Below are 14,237 nucleotides of genomic sequence, written 5' to 3'. Positions count from 1 at the left end.
TGGGGTGCTCACCGCGCCATGCCCCCCAGGCCCTCCGCACCGCTAGGTGCTCGCCTTCCCCACCTCGGCTCCGGAGACATGATGGTCCTTCGCCCTGGAGGTCTCAGCCAGCCGGTCCTCCATCCTGTCCACGTTCTCAGGCACCACCGGCAGCCGGTGCTGGGTCTTGGCCCCCAGCTTGTGGTCGGGCCGGTGCTCGGGCCGCGAGTCCAGCTGGGTGTCCAGTTTGCACTCAGCCCGGTACTTGCCTTCACCCTCCCTCTTGAAGGAGGCCAAAAACATGGCTTTGGGCTTGGGGGGCTGCAGCCATGAGTGGCTGAGGATCTCGTCGATGTGCAGCCGCCGGTTGACATCCGGCTGCAGCATGCGATAGATAAGGTCCTTGCACTCGCCTGTCAGGTTCTTGGAGCGTGGGAAGTCCACACGGTGCTCCTTCTGGATGTGCAGCATCTTCTTGATGTCCGAGTCGTCATAGGGCATGGAGCCGCAGACCATTATGTAGAGGATCACGCCCAGGCTCCAGATGTCATACACCTTGGGCTGGTAGGGGATGCCCTGCAACACCTCGGGGGCCGCGTACGCCACCGACCCACAGAAGGTCTTGCTGAGGATGACGCGCCCGCTGCTGTCCCGCAGGCAGCGCTTGGAGAAGCCGAAGTCGGACAGCTTGATGTTGAAGTCCTTGTCAAGGAGAAGGTTCTCACACTTGAGGTCTCGGTGGACGACGTCCAGGTTGTGGCAGTACTTGATGGCTGAGGACAGCTGCCAGAACATCTTGCGTGCCACATCCTCGTGCAGGGCCCCCCGGCACTTGATGAACTCGAGTAGGTCGCCCTGAACTCCGAGCTCCATGATGATGTAGATACGGCCGTCAGAGGTCTCAAAGATCTCGTAGGTCTTGATGATGGAGTGGTGGTTGATGGTTGCCAGGATGTCCATCTCCCGGGGAAGAAATCTCTCCACAAAGTCCGTGGGCGTCTTCTTACGGTCAATGATCTTGACGGCCACGTTGAACTTGAGGCGCTCAGAGTAGGCGGATTTGACTTTTGCGTATGAGCCCTTGCCTAGGTTGATGCCCACGATGTAACCCTTCTTCCTTAGAACTGCGGCATCATCCATGGTGCCAGGAGCAGCTGGCGCCGCTGCCCTCTACATCCCCTCCCCACCTGGGCCAGCAGGCATTGTCCTCGTTTGCACTGTGGTCTGGGCCTGCACTTGGAGGTGTGTAACACCCAGCATTGTCCCCTGTGAAGTCATAAAGCCAGGCTGCCCGGATTGGGGACTGGGTGGGGGACAGGCCCTGGAGCCCTGGAAGTCAGGCTGGCCTGGCAGGAGTGCTGCTCCCCGCCTGCTGGAAGGAAGCTGGTGCCCAGGACTGTGGTGACCCTCACTGCTCTTCCTCCTCGCTGTGCTGCACTGTCCCGAGTCAGGCCCAGGGGACCGCCCAGGTCCAGCCAGCGTGTGGGCCCCACACCCGTTTCCCTCTCCTGGATGTGGGGACTGACTCTGCAATGGCCTCTGTCCCACAAGGGCCAATTTCCTGCCCCTTCTTTGAGGTGTGATGAGCACCCCCTCTGGGGCTGTGTCTTCAGAACCCGCCGTGCTGGGGAGGGACTTCCCTGGTCCGCCGGGCTGGTGGTGGTTCCAAGCCTGGGAGACAAGACCAGCTGTCCGGGGAGCGGGGGTGGGGTGGGGGTGGGTCAGTGCTGTGACGGCGAGCAGGGCGTGCTTGGGGCAGAGGGCAGCTCAGAGGCTGTGAGTGCCCAGCCCGGCGGCCCAGTCCCCAGTGGGCTGGCAGATGCACGTTCCGGGGGTGGGGGGGTGATAGGTCCAGGCAGGGAAGGGCGTGGGGGAGGGAAGGCCGTTCTGAGAATGGCTGAGTCCCAGAGTTAGGAGGAGGTGGAGGAGAGGGAGGGGAGACAGCTGCTGCAGGTCCCGGGGCAGGAGCAGCCAGAACCCAAGTCCTGTTTTAAGATGGGTCCTGGAAGAGCACATAGGGAAGGGGCTTTGGGGTGAGTGGAGGCTAGCGCCTGTGACCAGGCACGGGGAGGCTGGACCGGGCAGGCCCGTGGGGAGGGGGACCGGCAACAGAGGGAGACTGGGTTCTGGTGCGTTGGCCAGTGAGTGGGCAGGGCCTCGGGTGGAGCCTTGGTGCTGCGGTCCCAGGGGTCTTGGGGGACAGCAGCACCCCTGACAGTGAAGAGCAAGCACCTGGGTGAGGGGGGATCCTGAATTATGTCGCTGGGACCTTTGTGAGCTGTTGGAACCCCGGGAGGGCACATCATCTTTGCATCTCAGACTGTCTTTGCCCCGGAAACAATGTGGAAACCCTTTTGTTCTTGCTTTGGGAAACGTGGCCTCCTGTAGCATCTCCTCGGGTGTTTCGCAAGCCCTGCTGTCCACTTGTCTGTCCTCTGTAGCGCGTTGCCAGGACAGGAGGCGTGCCGTGTGTGTGCTCAGTTCTCTGGGGGTTGGGGGAGAGGAAGTCCTGTTTGTGGGGGGGAGGAGTGACTGTGGAACCCGCATGCAGGGGATCAGCAGGGCTCCCCCAGGTGCTGGGAGGTGTGTTGTCCTGGCCAGAGCACAGCGCGTGGACACACCTGGAGCGTGGAGAGCTCCCTGGCAAGAGGTCTGTGTGGAAGATCTCAGCGCAGGGCAACCGGGTCCAGATGCCAGCGGGAGTGACTAGCCTGATGCCTGCCTTTCTCCTGGGGGATTTGGTAGAAATGACCAGAACTTCACTCCTTTGTGTCACAGGGGTCAGCTGTGAGGCCCCCAGGTCAGGCCCCGGAAGCCAGGCACCATCCCCACCTGTCTCCCTCGCCCCCAGGTCTCTGTCGGGGGCACCCTGCACGTCTGGCCTCTTGGCCAACCCCACTGCCTGTTTTCCCCTTTGTTGTGGGTTCTGCTCCTCCACACCCGCCCTTGCCCAGGACAGTGTGGCTTCTTTGGTTCTTGGGGGACATGGATGGAGGAGGCATGTGCCAGCATCAGGCCAGTGGACCTGCCAGGTGTGGAGTGGGCGGCTCTGCCCAGGGTGTGCACGCAGGGGCAGGGGCTGCTGGTGCGCTGGGTTGGTGGGATGTTAGACTGGATGCGGGCTCAGGGTGCTCCCGGCTACGGGCCTGTGGGTCCCAGACCTGCAGACCCTGGGACGCCCCCCGCGGAGCTTTGGCCTCTATTTCTCCACTCCATGGCATTCGAGGGTCGGCCTCAGGCCCTGGGTGACATGAACAGAACCTTGCTTTTTTGGAGTCTGGAGGCCAGGGAGTTTCAGTGTCACCCACAGTATGAATGCTCTGCGGCTGGGCCGTGACACAGGGATATGGAGCTGTGAGGTCAGAGAGCTGGGGCTAGACTCAGGGAGGCTGGAAGGCTGAGATCTGAGGTCAGGCCACATGGAAGAGGATGGGGACTGCAGTGCGTGTGATGGTCTGAAAGGTCAGCGTGGTGAGAGCATGCGGGGGCGGGAGGGAGCACGGAGGCCACATTGAGGGTCTTGATCCTAAAGCTTCAGGATCAAGGGGCTGAAAGGGTCTGAGCCCAGGCCGTGTGCAGTGGAACAGCTCACAGGAATAGGCCAGCATCTAAGGCCACCTGGGGAGGAGGGAGCCTCACGCACCTGGGCCTCTGCTCCGCACTGTGTGATTTCCGGCAGTCGCCCCACCCTCTCTGAGCCATCTCCCCACCTGTAAAGCACACAGTAGGTGCACCTTCCTGAGGTCCCTCCTGCCCAGGCTTGCCTCCGGGCTGGGCTGCAATGAGTCGCTCCCAGGCCTCCTTGCATCGCGCTGCCCTCTGCCGCAATGACCGCACTGATGACGGAGGAGGTTCACAAGCCTCCTGGGACATCCCCACCCCTGCTGGCCCCATGGGTTCTGGAATTCCACTCTACCGCTAGGGCTAGGCGAGCTGTGTGACTCTGGGCTCCCGGGTCCTCCAGGACTACTCTGCAGTGGTTCTGTCCTGGGCCCTGGGCACTCGTAGGCCTGCCCTGGCAGAGGCCCCCAGAAGGCTTTGTGTGGAGGCCGTGGCCCCTTGGCCAAACCTGGAGAGATGGGCAGGGCTCCAGGGATGCATCCACAAGCAGGGCTATGGCACATGGCAGGGGGCTGGGAGGCCAAGAGGAGGCTAGACCTGGGAGGACCTCAAGGGCTAGGTGTGGGGATCCTTCCTGCAGGCAGTGGGAGCCAGACTGGGTGCAGAAGGAGGGCTCTGGCCACCGTGGGCAGCGATGGGAGAACAAGGACAGGGGCCTAGGTGGTGGCTGAGCCTTGACACATGGGGATGCGCAGCTCTGGGGACACAGGATGTGTGGAGGTGGCTGTGGGGAGACGGAGGAGCCAGGCAGAGGCCACGTCTGGGGCACTCACTGGAACTCACATCTCCCAAGACACCAGCAGGGGCGGGAGGAGAGGCGAGCCTGAAGGCTCTTGTTCTCTTGGTGTGTTAAACCCACAGGTCCATGCAAGGTTGTCAGGCGCACGTGCAGATCAGGAGGAGAAAGCATCTGCCGCGGCATAGCCGAGGTGAGGACAGCGTGAGAACCAGCACGGCGGGCCCCACAGTGCCCAGCAGCTGGCAATGCGCACACGGGCCTGCTCCCTCTGCAGACACCATGGCCGCAGGCCAGGCACGCGTGTGAGGACGCCTGTGCCCTCCTGCTTGCCAGTGTCCACTTATCTGCTTTGGCAGGAGCGTCACCCCTGGGAGAGACTGGGACCAGAGGGGAACAAGATGTGTTCAGACCACACAGTGACTGCGGGACATGCAGGCTGGAGAGGGGCTGGCCATGTAGCAGGGCCCCTGCTGCCAGGGGATGCCCACGAGGCGGCATGACTCAGGGCGCTGTCGGGAACTGGGTGCTGGCAGTACGTGGGGGACCCTGGAGCCAGAGCAGAAAGAGCTGCCCACGGGGAGGGGCTCGAGGGAGGCTGGTCCGCCTGCCTCTACAGGTTCTCCCCGCCGGCAGCCTTGTGGGGCTGTTGAGGACCCAGACCTCAGGGGGAAGGCCCCCGCCTCCCAGCCCTCGTCTGCCCGCAGCCACCTGCTCTTCGCGCCCCTCTCCAGACCAGCATCGCGCTCATGGGCCTCCCTCTTGAAGCAATGTCTTCCTTACTCAGCTCTGCTCCGGTCCAGGGCCTGAGGTCATTGTCAGGGCTGGGCACACAGGGTTGTGTTTTCCCAAGTGGGAGGTGAAGCGCAGCGTGGTCTGAGAGTGGGGTTGGGGGGAGTGCAGGATCCTCTCCCTGGGCGACCAAAGACCGCAGGGCAAAGACACTGACCTCGGGGTCTGCAGTAATATAGTGATTTATTGCTTCTTTAGCTACATGAGTTACCAAGGTCAAAGGGAGGGGGAAGAAACTGACAAAAATAGCGGTTCATCTGGAACTGTCTTCCTTCTCGGCTTGTCCCTTGGCGGCTTTGGAGCTCAGGCTTGAGGCCATGAACTCTGCCTCATTTTCTGCCGGCCCCCTGGGCCGCAAGAGCTGACTAGGTGTGTGTCTCTGAAGGCTGTGGGGGGGCCCCTTCCTCGATCTCCTTGCTGGGCTGCTTGCTGGTGAGGCCCATGGCCTCTGACTGCCTCAACACCTGCACTGCCAGCGCCTCCTCCTTGGGTCTTGTCTCCACCCTGGCCTTGGGCCGGGCCTCTTCCCGGGGCTCCAGCTTGGTGGCAGACTTCTTGTCGGAGCTGGGCTCAGGAGTCCACGGGGGCTTGGTGGCCCGAGAGCTCTCCCCCTCCTTGTTGACGGCTGCAGAGGACAGGCCCCAGGCCTTGGGCTGCACCCAGCAGTGGCTGAGGATCTCACTGATGTGCAGCCGCCGGTTGACGTCCGGCTGCAGCATACGGTAGATGAGGTCCTTGCACTCGCCCGTCAGGTGCTTAGAACGTGGGAAGTTGACGCGATGCTCCTTCTGGATGCGCAGCATCTTCTTGATGTTGGAGTCATCATAGGGCATGGAGCCGCAGACCATGATGTAGAGAATCACGCCTAGGCTCCAGATGTCATACACCTTGGGCTGGTAGGGGATGCCCTGAAGCACCTCGGGGGCCGCGTACGCTGCCGACCCACAGAAGGTCTTGCTCAGTGTCAGTTGGCCGCTGTCATCCCGCAGGCAGCGCTTGGAGAAGCCAAAGTCAGACAGCTTGATGTTGAAGTCTTTGTCGAGGAGAAGGTTCTCACACTTGAGGTCTCGGTGGACAACGTCCAGGTCGTGGCAGTACTTGATGGCTGAGGACAGCTGGTGGAACTTCTTGCGTGCATCATCTTCCTGCAGGGCCCCCCGGGTCTTGATGAACTCGAGGAGGTCGCCTTGGACCCCGAGCTCCATGATGATGTAGACCTTGCCGTCGGAGGTCTCAAAGATCTCATAGGTCTTGATGATGGAGTGGTGGTTTAGCATGGCCAGAATCTCAATTTCCCGGGGAAGGAATTTCTCCAGGAAGTCTGTGGGGGCTTTCTTGCGGTCGATGATCTTGACCGCCACGTTGAACTTCAGGCGCTCAGAGTAAGCGGATTTGACTTTCGCATATGAGCCCTCTCCCAAATTGATTCCCATGATGTAGCCTCGTCGCTTGAGGACGGCAGCATCATCCATGGTGCCGGGAGCGCCCAGTGCCCCTGAAGCTGCCCTCTACATCCCTGCGGGACATGGGCCAGCGGCGTCCTCATTTACACTGTGGACAGAAAGTCCTCTGGCCTGCCTCCTAGAGGCCAAGACTCTGGGGTGGAAGATTCAGCATTGTCTCCCCGGTGACTTCAGTGGATGAAGTCATAAAGGAGGACTGCCCTGGGGAATGAGGCTCTGGCCTGAGCCACTAAGACTCGGAACCCTGGAAGGCTGGCCAGTGGGCTGCAGCAGACAGAAGGTCAGCGGAGCATGGCCTCATGCTCGGCGGGGACCCAAGGTAGGAGGGGGCTGTGGAGAGTGTATTGGTCAGCCCAAGCCTCCAAACCAGAGCCAGGCCTGCTGGTGGAGCAGCGGGTTGATTTCTGCAACCCGGGGTATCCCTGGAAATCCAGGGCAGGCAGTCCCATCACTCTGGGTCTCAGCAGGAAACAGGAGACACACTCAAGTTAGGACTGTCTGAGGAGGGTTTAATAAGGGGATGATTTACCAACATGGAGCAGAGTGTAGAGAACCCTGAGTAGTAATGGACCGCTGGAAGAAGGGTGGTCACTGGGACCTGGGAAGAGGAGTACAGGGAGGGCCGCCTTGACAGAAGCAGTGATCTCAGGTGGAGGCCACAGGACCCCACGGGGTGGGGGGGGAAACGTCCCTGGCCTCTTCTCCCTCCCTGCAGCCCTGAAAGCCCTTAATAATGTCCACGCAGGCAGCCTGCTGGCTGCACAGCAAGGCTGAGAAGGGGGAGGTGGGTCAGGAGGGGCAAGGATCCTGGCCCAGTGGTCAATGCAGTTTAGGAAGCTGGGGCTCTGCCCGCTTGCTGCGTGGTCTGCTGGACTTTTCACTTTCCTGTGCTGCTCTCCTCATCCGAACCTTTGCTGGCTGGCTCTGTGGGGTACAACTGGCAAGGGTTTCTGCTCTTGGCTGTGAGTTCCCTCCCGGGGGTCTGACCATCCATAGCCCTGCTGGGCTCCCAGGGCAGAGCTGGGACTGGGGGGCAGAAGGTAGGCCTGGACTTCTCTCAGTGCAGCAGCTTCTCCTGGGAATGCTCCCTGAGGATGTGCTAACAGGGCAGCGTTGGACAGGGATCGCCGTTTCCACCAGCAGTGAGGCCCCTCTGCTGTGGGCCCCTGTTGTGTGCCACGCCCTGAGGGGACAGGAATGGGCAGGTCTGGCCTAACCTTGGGGTTGACTTTGGCTATATCCGTCCAGAGGGAGTGGGTGCCTCTCTCAGATGACCCTGAATGTCCCAGGCTGGAATGCTGGGATGCTCGGGAGGACCATGCCCTGAAGGGGCTTGGGGTGACTGCTCCTGGAGAGTGATTTGGTGGGCTGGAGGTGGGCAGGGCTGGGCTGGGTGCCCACCAGCCTTGGCCCTCCCCCTTTTCTCTGCTCCCATCCCCACCCTTTTCCCCACCCTCTTCCCCACCCTGACACCCTGGGCAAGCCCTTGTGTGCGCGGCTGGTGGTCCCTCCTTTGGAGGGCTTGCTCCTCTCTCGTCGGGGACACCCCACCTACTGTGTACCCTCCCACGGTGACAGGTGCGCGGCCAGCGCTCGGAGCGCTGTCCCCGGCAGCTTCCCTCCGTGCAGACGGGCCTGCTGTGGCGGCAGCTGTGCTGCGTTCTCCTGTCCCCGCTGTGCGGGCAGGGCCCTTCCTCCAGAGGGGGGCTTTGCTCCGTCTCTAGGATCTGGGCTTCCCTGTCAGCTCTCCTTGTGTGACCCTCCTTGAGGCTACTCCCTCATCCGTTTGAAACGTTTCAGTTGTATGTGCCGATGAAGCCACACCTGCGTGTTCCTCACGAGGTGGAACCACCTCCGGAACCTCCTCAGGGTTAGGCTGGTCCCTCCAGTTTTCCTCATCCCTCTCCGCAGCGGTTCGGCCTTTAAAAGACGACTTTGGGGCGCACTCTTGGGCCACTGACCGGACCTGGGGCTGCAGGTGCGCGAGGTGTGAAGACGCTAGGTGTCCCAGGGCCCTCTTCACCCGGTGCCCGTCCCCACCCCGCCCACCGGCTCCCTGCGCCCCGCCCCTCCCTTCAGGCCCCGCCCACGGACCGCCCCGGCCCCTCCACGCCCCGCCCCTTCCGTGTCTGTCATCTAGGCCCCGCCGCCCGGGCTCTGCGGGGCTCTTCGGAGGCCCCGCCGCTGAGGCTCCGCCCACGAGCCTCTCCTCTCTGCTCAGCCAATGGCACCTTTGACTCCTCGTAGTTCCGCCCCCGAAGGGCCCACCCCTCAGCCACCGCCCCGCCCTTGGGCCCCGCCCCTTTCGGCCACTGCGCATGGGGAACACGCAGATCCCACCCCCACCCGGCGCTCATTGGCCGGCGCGGGCGGCGCGGGCGGGGGCGGGGTGGTGCGGACCGAGCAAGACGGCCGCCATCTTGCGCGGGACCAGAGTCTCGGAGAGCGCGACTGCCCGCGGCCTCTTGACCCTCCTCCCGCAGCGTCCTCGCCTGGCCTGGCCCCGGCCCGGCCTGACCTTCGGCCCGGCCCGGCCCGGCCTCCCCGCGGGGTCGCGCGGCCGCCCCGGGGACGATGAACGGAGGATAAATGGTGCCCAAGGCAGACAGCGGTGCCTTCCTGCTGCTCTTCCTGCTGGTGCTCACGGTCACCGAGCCGCTGCGGCCAGGTGCGCAGTGGTGGGGGCGGGGGCGCGGGCGGGGCGGGGGGGCGGGGAGGCCGGGACCCCCACCTCGCCGGGCCCTCACTTCGCGCTCGGCGGTCGACGGAGCGGGAGCGATGGGGGTCAGGCCGGGGGCCGAGGGGGCGGCTCGGGGCACCTGGAAGCCGCTGGCTGGTCACGGTCGCTCGGCCCGGGAGCCGCTGAGCCGGGCACCGGGGGTGCTCCTGGTCTGTGACCCTCAGATGCTTTTGGAGCCCCCGGGGGCTTGCGTTTTCTGAAGGAAGCCTGTGGTGGGGAATCGGGATCGCGGCAGCAGAAAGTCCTGGACGATCCTTATCTCTGTTTCTGATGTGCCTCCTCCTCCAGCGAGAAATCAAGACCCCAAATGCAGGGCCGATTTATCCGTCAGGCACAGGAGGCCGGGGACCCAAGGTGCTTTTGGTGGACTGTAAAAATGTTTTACAGTCAGCAGGAAAAAGCCCTAAACTTTCAGGTTGAAGGAAATACTGTAACCTGCTCATATAAATACATTAGTTTTTATACCGGTGCGGTTTAAAAGTGTGGTTCTTGATTTTTTTTTTTAATGGAGGAAGGGGCCCATGAAGGCAGAAGTGGCCAGGGCTCCTTGTGTGGGTGCTGTTAAGACCTGGGTGTGTACAGCAGGCAGGGGAGCATAGCGGTGTGCGGGCTCCCCAGTCAGGCTCCTGCCTGGGCACGCTGCACCTCTCGCTGCCTCTGCTATCTGTATGGAGTGCTCTGCCTCCTCCCCAGTGTCCACTTGGTAGCCGGGACCCTGGCCCCCACTCAGCTGGAGTGTCCAGCGATGCTTCTCTGGACGGTGGGGTGACTGCTTGGGGGTGGCCTTGGTAGGAACGGAAGCCAGCACTTGTGGAGGATAGTGCTGTATGGGCTCTTGGGGACCAGAGCCAATGGATTTGTGGGCTCTTGTGATTACGTCCTTTAGAAAACATGTTTATACCTGTGGAGAAGTGAGAGTCATCCCGTCTGACTTCTGGGTCCCGATTTTGCGCATTATGTCAGTGGATTCTGAGGGGTGAAGCCACACGTCATACATGTCTTTCTCAGGGTGTCTCTGGTTCCGGGTCCAGCATCTCCTGCCTGGGTGGATGGATGTGACTGATGTCCCCAACTCCTTTTCCATCTGTCCACATATCCTGCCAGCTGGCCAGCAGCAATTCAGAAAGTGTCTTGGGGTGGCTCCCCACCTGCCCATCACTAGGGATGCTCAAATGAAGAGAATATACCCTCCCTGTAGGAGTGCTTTTCAGGTTTGGAAGCAGAGATGAGGTAGTGGCAGAGGTGGCTAACCGTGTGCCCCTGCAAAGCAGGGGTGTGCTTCAGGAGGCCTCACACTCAGGTCTGAGTTGGGGCAGGGGGTGGCTCTGGTTGAGGGAGCAAAGTTATCCTATTCATTCCATGACTCCCCACATCAGAACTTTGCAGCAGCCCCTGGTGGTGTTTTGAGTTGCCCTGCAAAACATGGGGGACTCCAAATGGCTCCCTGCTTTTGGTTGGGCAGCAAGGTGGGTCTCACTCTGGGTCAGATGTTCTCCTTGGGTACCTGTATGTGCTGTGTCCTTCCAGGCAGGGGTCTGCTGGCTGGCGCCTGGGAGGGAGGCTTTTCTGGTCTTAGTCTGCATGCTTTTTCTCAGAGTCCTGGGTTAGACCCACACTGGGGTGTGAGGAGGGAACCAGGCAGACCTGCTTCCCAGGAGGCTTTCTGCCAGGTGGAGCACTTTTAGCTCCCCTGATGCAGGCTAGGGTGTGAGGCCTTTCACAGAGTGGGGCAACAGGAAAGTGCTGAACTTGACCTTCCGCCACAATGTCTTTTTATTTTTATTTATTTGGCTGTGTTGGGTGTTTGTTGCTGTGCGTGGGCTTTCTCTAGTTGCGGTGAGCAAGGGCTAGTCTTCATTGTGGTGCATGGGCTTCTCATTGTGGTGCCTTCTCTTATTGTGGAGTACAGGCTCTAGGCACGCAGGCTTCAGTAGTTGTGGCTCGTGGGCTCTAGAGTGCAGGCTCAGTAGTTGTGGCGCACGGGCTTAGTTGCTCCGCGGCATGTGGGATCTTCCTAGACCAGGGCTCGAACCTGTGTCCCCTGCATTGTCAGGCGGATTCTTAACCACTGTGCCACCAGGGAAGTCCCCACAATGTCTTTTAAATTCATGTTTGATCTTGGTTGATTGAGGATGCGTTATATGCCAGGGGCTCTCAGGTGGTCCCTGTGGGTTAGATATTGTTGCTACCTCCATTTTACAGATGGGGGAAATGAAACAGAACTCATGACACCAGGTGGCTGGGATGAGGTTTCAGTCCTAGAAGTCTGGTCTGTCCGCCATCATGCACCCTTGGCTCTCTCCCTTCCAGCTGTCTATGTCCTGCCCTGTCTGTCCTTAACCGCAGCTGTGGACCCCCAGGCCACCTCCGTTCCCCTGTTCCACCCAGTGGTTCTCCAGGTGAGGGTGCAGAACTTTTTCAATCTGAATACTCTGATCTGAGGGGTAGAACCAGCCCTCCTCTCAGGTCCCTGCTGTGATCAGGCATCATGAATGACAGTGGTGTGTGTTGTATACTCTGGGGCTGTGGTGAGAAAAAGAGGGTGGGGACCTCTTCGAGGGGTGACAAACATGGAGGGGCATTTGGGGGCCACCGACTGCGATACCATCGCAGTGACCTTTCTCCATCTACATCCCATTCTCATGGAATGTAGCATCAAGTGCTGTTTCTAAAACCGTGTTTTTCTGGCTTCAGTTATGAAAGGAAATCCTGCCATGGTTTTGGCCACAGCTCCATCCAGGAGGACCCCACCATGTATTTGCTTTCACTGAGTGAGCTGAGGCCGCAGTTCTGGAAGAGCTTGTTTTCACCTGGTTGGCCTGATAGAGGAGCAGGACTGGACGCTGTCTTCCTTGTGCTTCTGGGAAGCTGGCTGGGAGAGGCCAGTGATGTGCATGAGGTCACACAGCGGAGGAGCAGCAGAGCTGGGGCACAGACAAGGGCGTGTGTGGGGGGCTGGCTCCTAGTTCAGGGTTCTGTCCCCTATGCCACTCGGGACCCCTCCTGCTGGCTGTGCCGAACTGACAAATCCTCAGTGAGCCGGCCAGCGCCTGCGGCCTCTGGAGCAGCACGTGGGTTAGTGAACAGGAAGAGGGGGGATATTTTATTTCACAAGCAGATGTGGCCAAAGCTCACAGACGGAGCTGGAAAGTGGAGTCTGTCCAGGGCTTGCCAGGCGCCTCCCGAGTTTGGAGCCCCTGCTCAGCCCCAACCCACAGCACTGCCGAGCTTGTCCTGCTGACAGATGGGGCTTTGGACCTAACACTTGGATTCTTTTTACTTGGAAAGTAGCGTAATAGACTTTCCAATCTCACTAGCTAATGAATTGTTCTTTTTTTTTTTTTATAAAGAAATATTTTGCTGGGGAATGGTTTCATACTTACAGAAGAGTTGCAGGGAGAAAATTAGTGCAAAGAGCCCTGCGCATCCTCTGCCCAGACCTCCCTGTTAGCATATTGCCTCATCTGCCTTACCCCCACTCTCCCCGCCCTGAGGGCATGTGTGTACGTGTGCACGTGTGTATATATGCAGGTGCACACGTGGTTGTTTTCTGAACCATTTGAGAGTAAGTGGAAGATGTCATGACCCTTCCCCCCCATCACTCTGGCCAGTGCTGAGAGCAGAGATGAGCAGTGATGCCTCCCTGCCTGCTGCCTGCTGTGTGCGGGCACCGTGTCGCCATGGCAAAGGGGAAAGGCAGCACTGCAGCCAAAGCTTGCTTGGCCCTGGAGCCTGAGTCAGGGGTAGAGTTTCAGTTGGTGGTTCTGGTCTCAGGAGCGAGGGGTGCGTGGCTGCTGCACTTTGGCACATGTGTGTGCACCTCTGTGGCTTCTCTGGCCCAGATTGCTGTCGCCGCAGTCCTCCCTGGTTCCTCTCAGGCCTGGCTTCCCCCCACCCATGAGCAGCAGCACTGACTGGGCTGCCCTGCACCGGTGGGGATCCCATAGCTCACGCTGTCCTCTGCCTCCCTGGCACTGGGCACAGGGCGACACCTGGTAGTTGACTCTGAGTGCAGTGTGTCAGTGACAGTGTTTAGGAGCTGGGAGATAGCAGGGGACCCACTAAACGTCTTTTCCTCCAGCTGCTGCTGGGCTGCTCCCTTGTCCCTGTGCTTGGTGTCTGGGTGCTGAGGAGTTGGTGAGCGGCCCCTTCCCCTTCCAGGTTGCGGAGCAGGCCAGTGTGATCCCGAGAGCCCAATTTTGGACCGTTAGTTTGTTTGCCAGTCAGAGTGATGGGTGGGCTTGCAGTGTGGTTATTGACCTGGGATGTTTCGTGAAAGAAGTCACATCTTGTCCTGCCGCTCCAAGCTTGGCCCTGTCGGCCTCTGCAGGGCAAGTCCAGGGGAGGGTGAATGGCCTGTGGGCCGTGGTCGGAGCGTGGTGACCCGGGGTCCCAGAGTGTTCTGGGGCTTCTGGGCATCCATCTGGGAGAGAGGAAAGCCAAGGTCTGGGGTTGCTTCCCTGGAGCACCAGGTGAGTCCGTGGTGGTGGTTTGAGAGCAAGGAGCCTAGTGCTGCACTGTCCGGGGTCTGGCCCCGCTCTGCTGCCCACTGTGTGCCTTCTCGTTGCCTCAGTTTCCTCATCTGTGACATGGACGTAATAACAGAGCGTATGTACTTCGTGGAGATATGAGAATGAAAGTGGATTGGTATCAAGTTCTAAAAAGTGTAAAGATGTAAAGCAAATGCTCCATAGAAGCTGTGAGCATTATCCATGAATTGCATTCAGGGAGTGTAGGACCCCCTGAGAGTGTGGACGTGCCAGCACATGAGGACATATTTCTCAGGAGAGCCCCCTGACTCCGAGGCAGGGAGTGCAGTGGCTGTGACCAGTGCCTGATGCTTCGTGAGCTCTGAGTCCAGCTGCCGCCGGAGGTGGGGGTGGCTTACCCAGAGCCCCCCAAACAG

The 14,237-nt window shown here is 60.4% G+C and overlaps 3 protein-coding genes across 4 annotated transcripts in view; 1 reads left to right on the top strand and 2 right to left on the bottom strand.

The window, feature by feature from the left end:
- Positions 1-42: 42 nt before the first annotated feature.
- On the bottom strand, positions 43-1,119 carry TSSK2 (testis specific serine kinase 2; the record flags this gene model as incomplete). Its single annotated transcript, XM_081252583.1, has 1 exon — positions 43-1,119. One exon carries the CDS (start codon positions 1,117-1,119, stop codon positions 43-45), a length of 1,077 nt encoding a protein of 358 aa, XP_081108709.1.
- Positions 1,120-5,493: 4,374 nt separating this feature from the next.
- TSSK1B (testis specific serine kinase 1B) lies at positions 5,494-6,600 on the bottom strand (the record flags this gene model as incomplete). Its single annotated transcript, XM_081252356.1, has 1 exon — positions 5,494-6,600. The coding sequence occupies one exon, from the start codon at positions 6,598-6,600 to the stop codon at positions 5,494-5,496; it is 1,107 nt and encodes a 368-aa protein (XP_081108482.1).
- Positions 6,601-8,987: 2,387 nt separating this feature from the next.
- DGCR2 (DiGeorge syndrome critical region gene 2) overlaps positions 8,988-14,237 on the top strand; it is a 72,735-nt gene continuing 67,485 nt past the window's right edge. The window contains exon 1 of one of the 2 annotated variants that reach the window (XM_081252722.1): positions 8,988-9,259. In XM_081252722.1, the coding sequence (XP_081108848.1) occupies positions 9,181-9,259 (79 nt within the window). In that variant the 5' untranslated portion in view covers positions 8,988-9,180. The remainder of the gene's footprint in view (positions 9,260-14,237) is intronic. The other variant, XM_081252721.1, reaches the window with a different exon arrangement.

The sequence above is a fragment of the Mesoplodon bidens genome, assembly GCF_964165515.1.
Source record: "Mesoplodon bidens genome assembly, chromosome: 13".
Taxonomy (NCBI): Eukaryota; Metazoa; Chordata; class Mammalia; order Artiodactyla; family Ziphiidae; genus Mesoplodon; species Mesoplodon bidens.
Note: the sequence above shows the minus strand (reverse complement) of the source record. Positions and strands in the feature narration are given on the sequence as shown.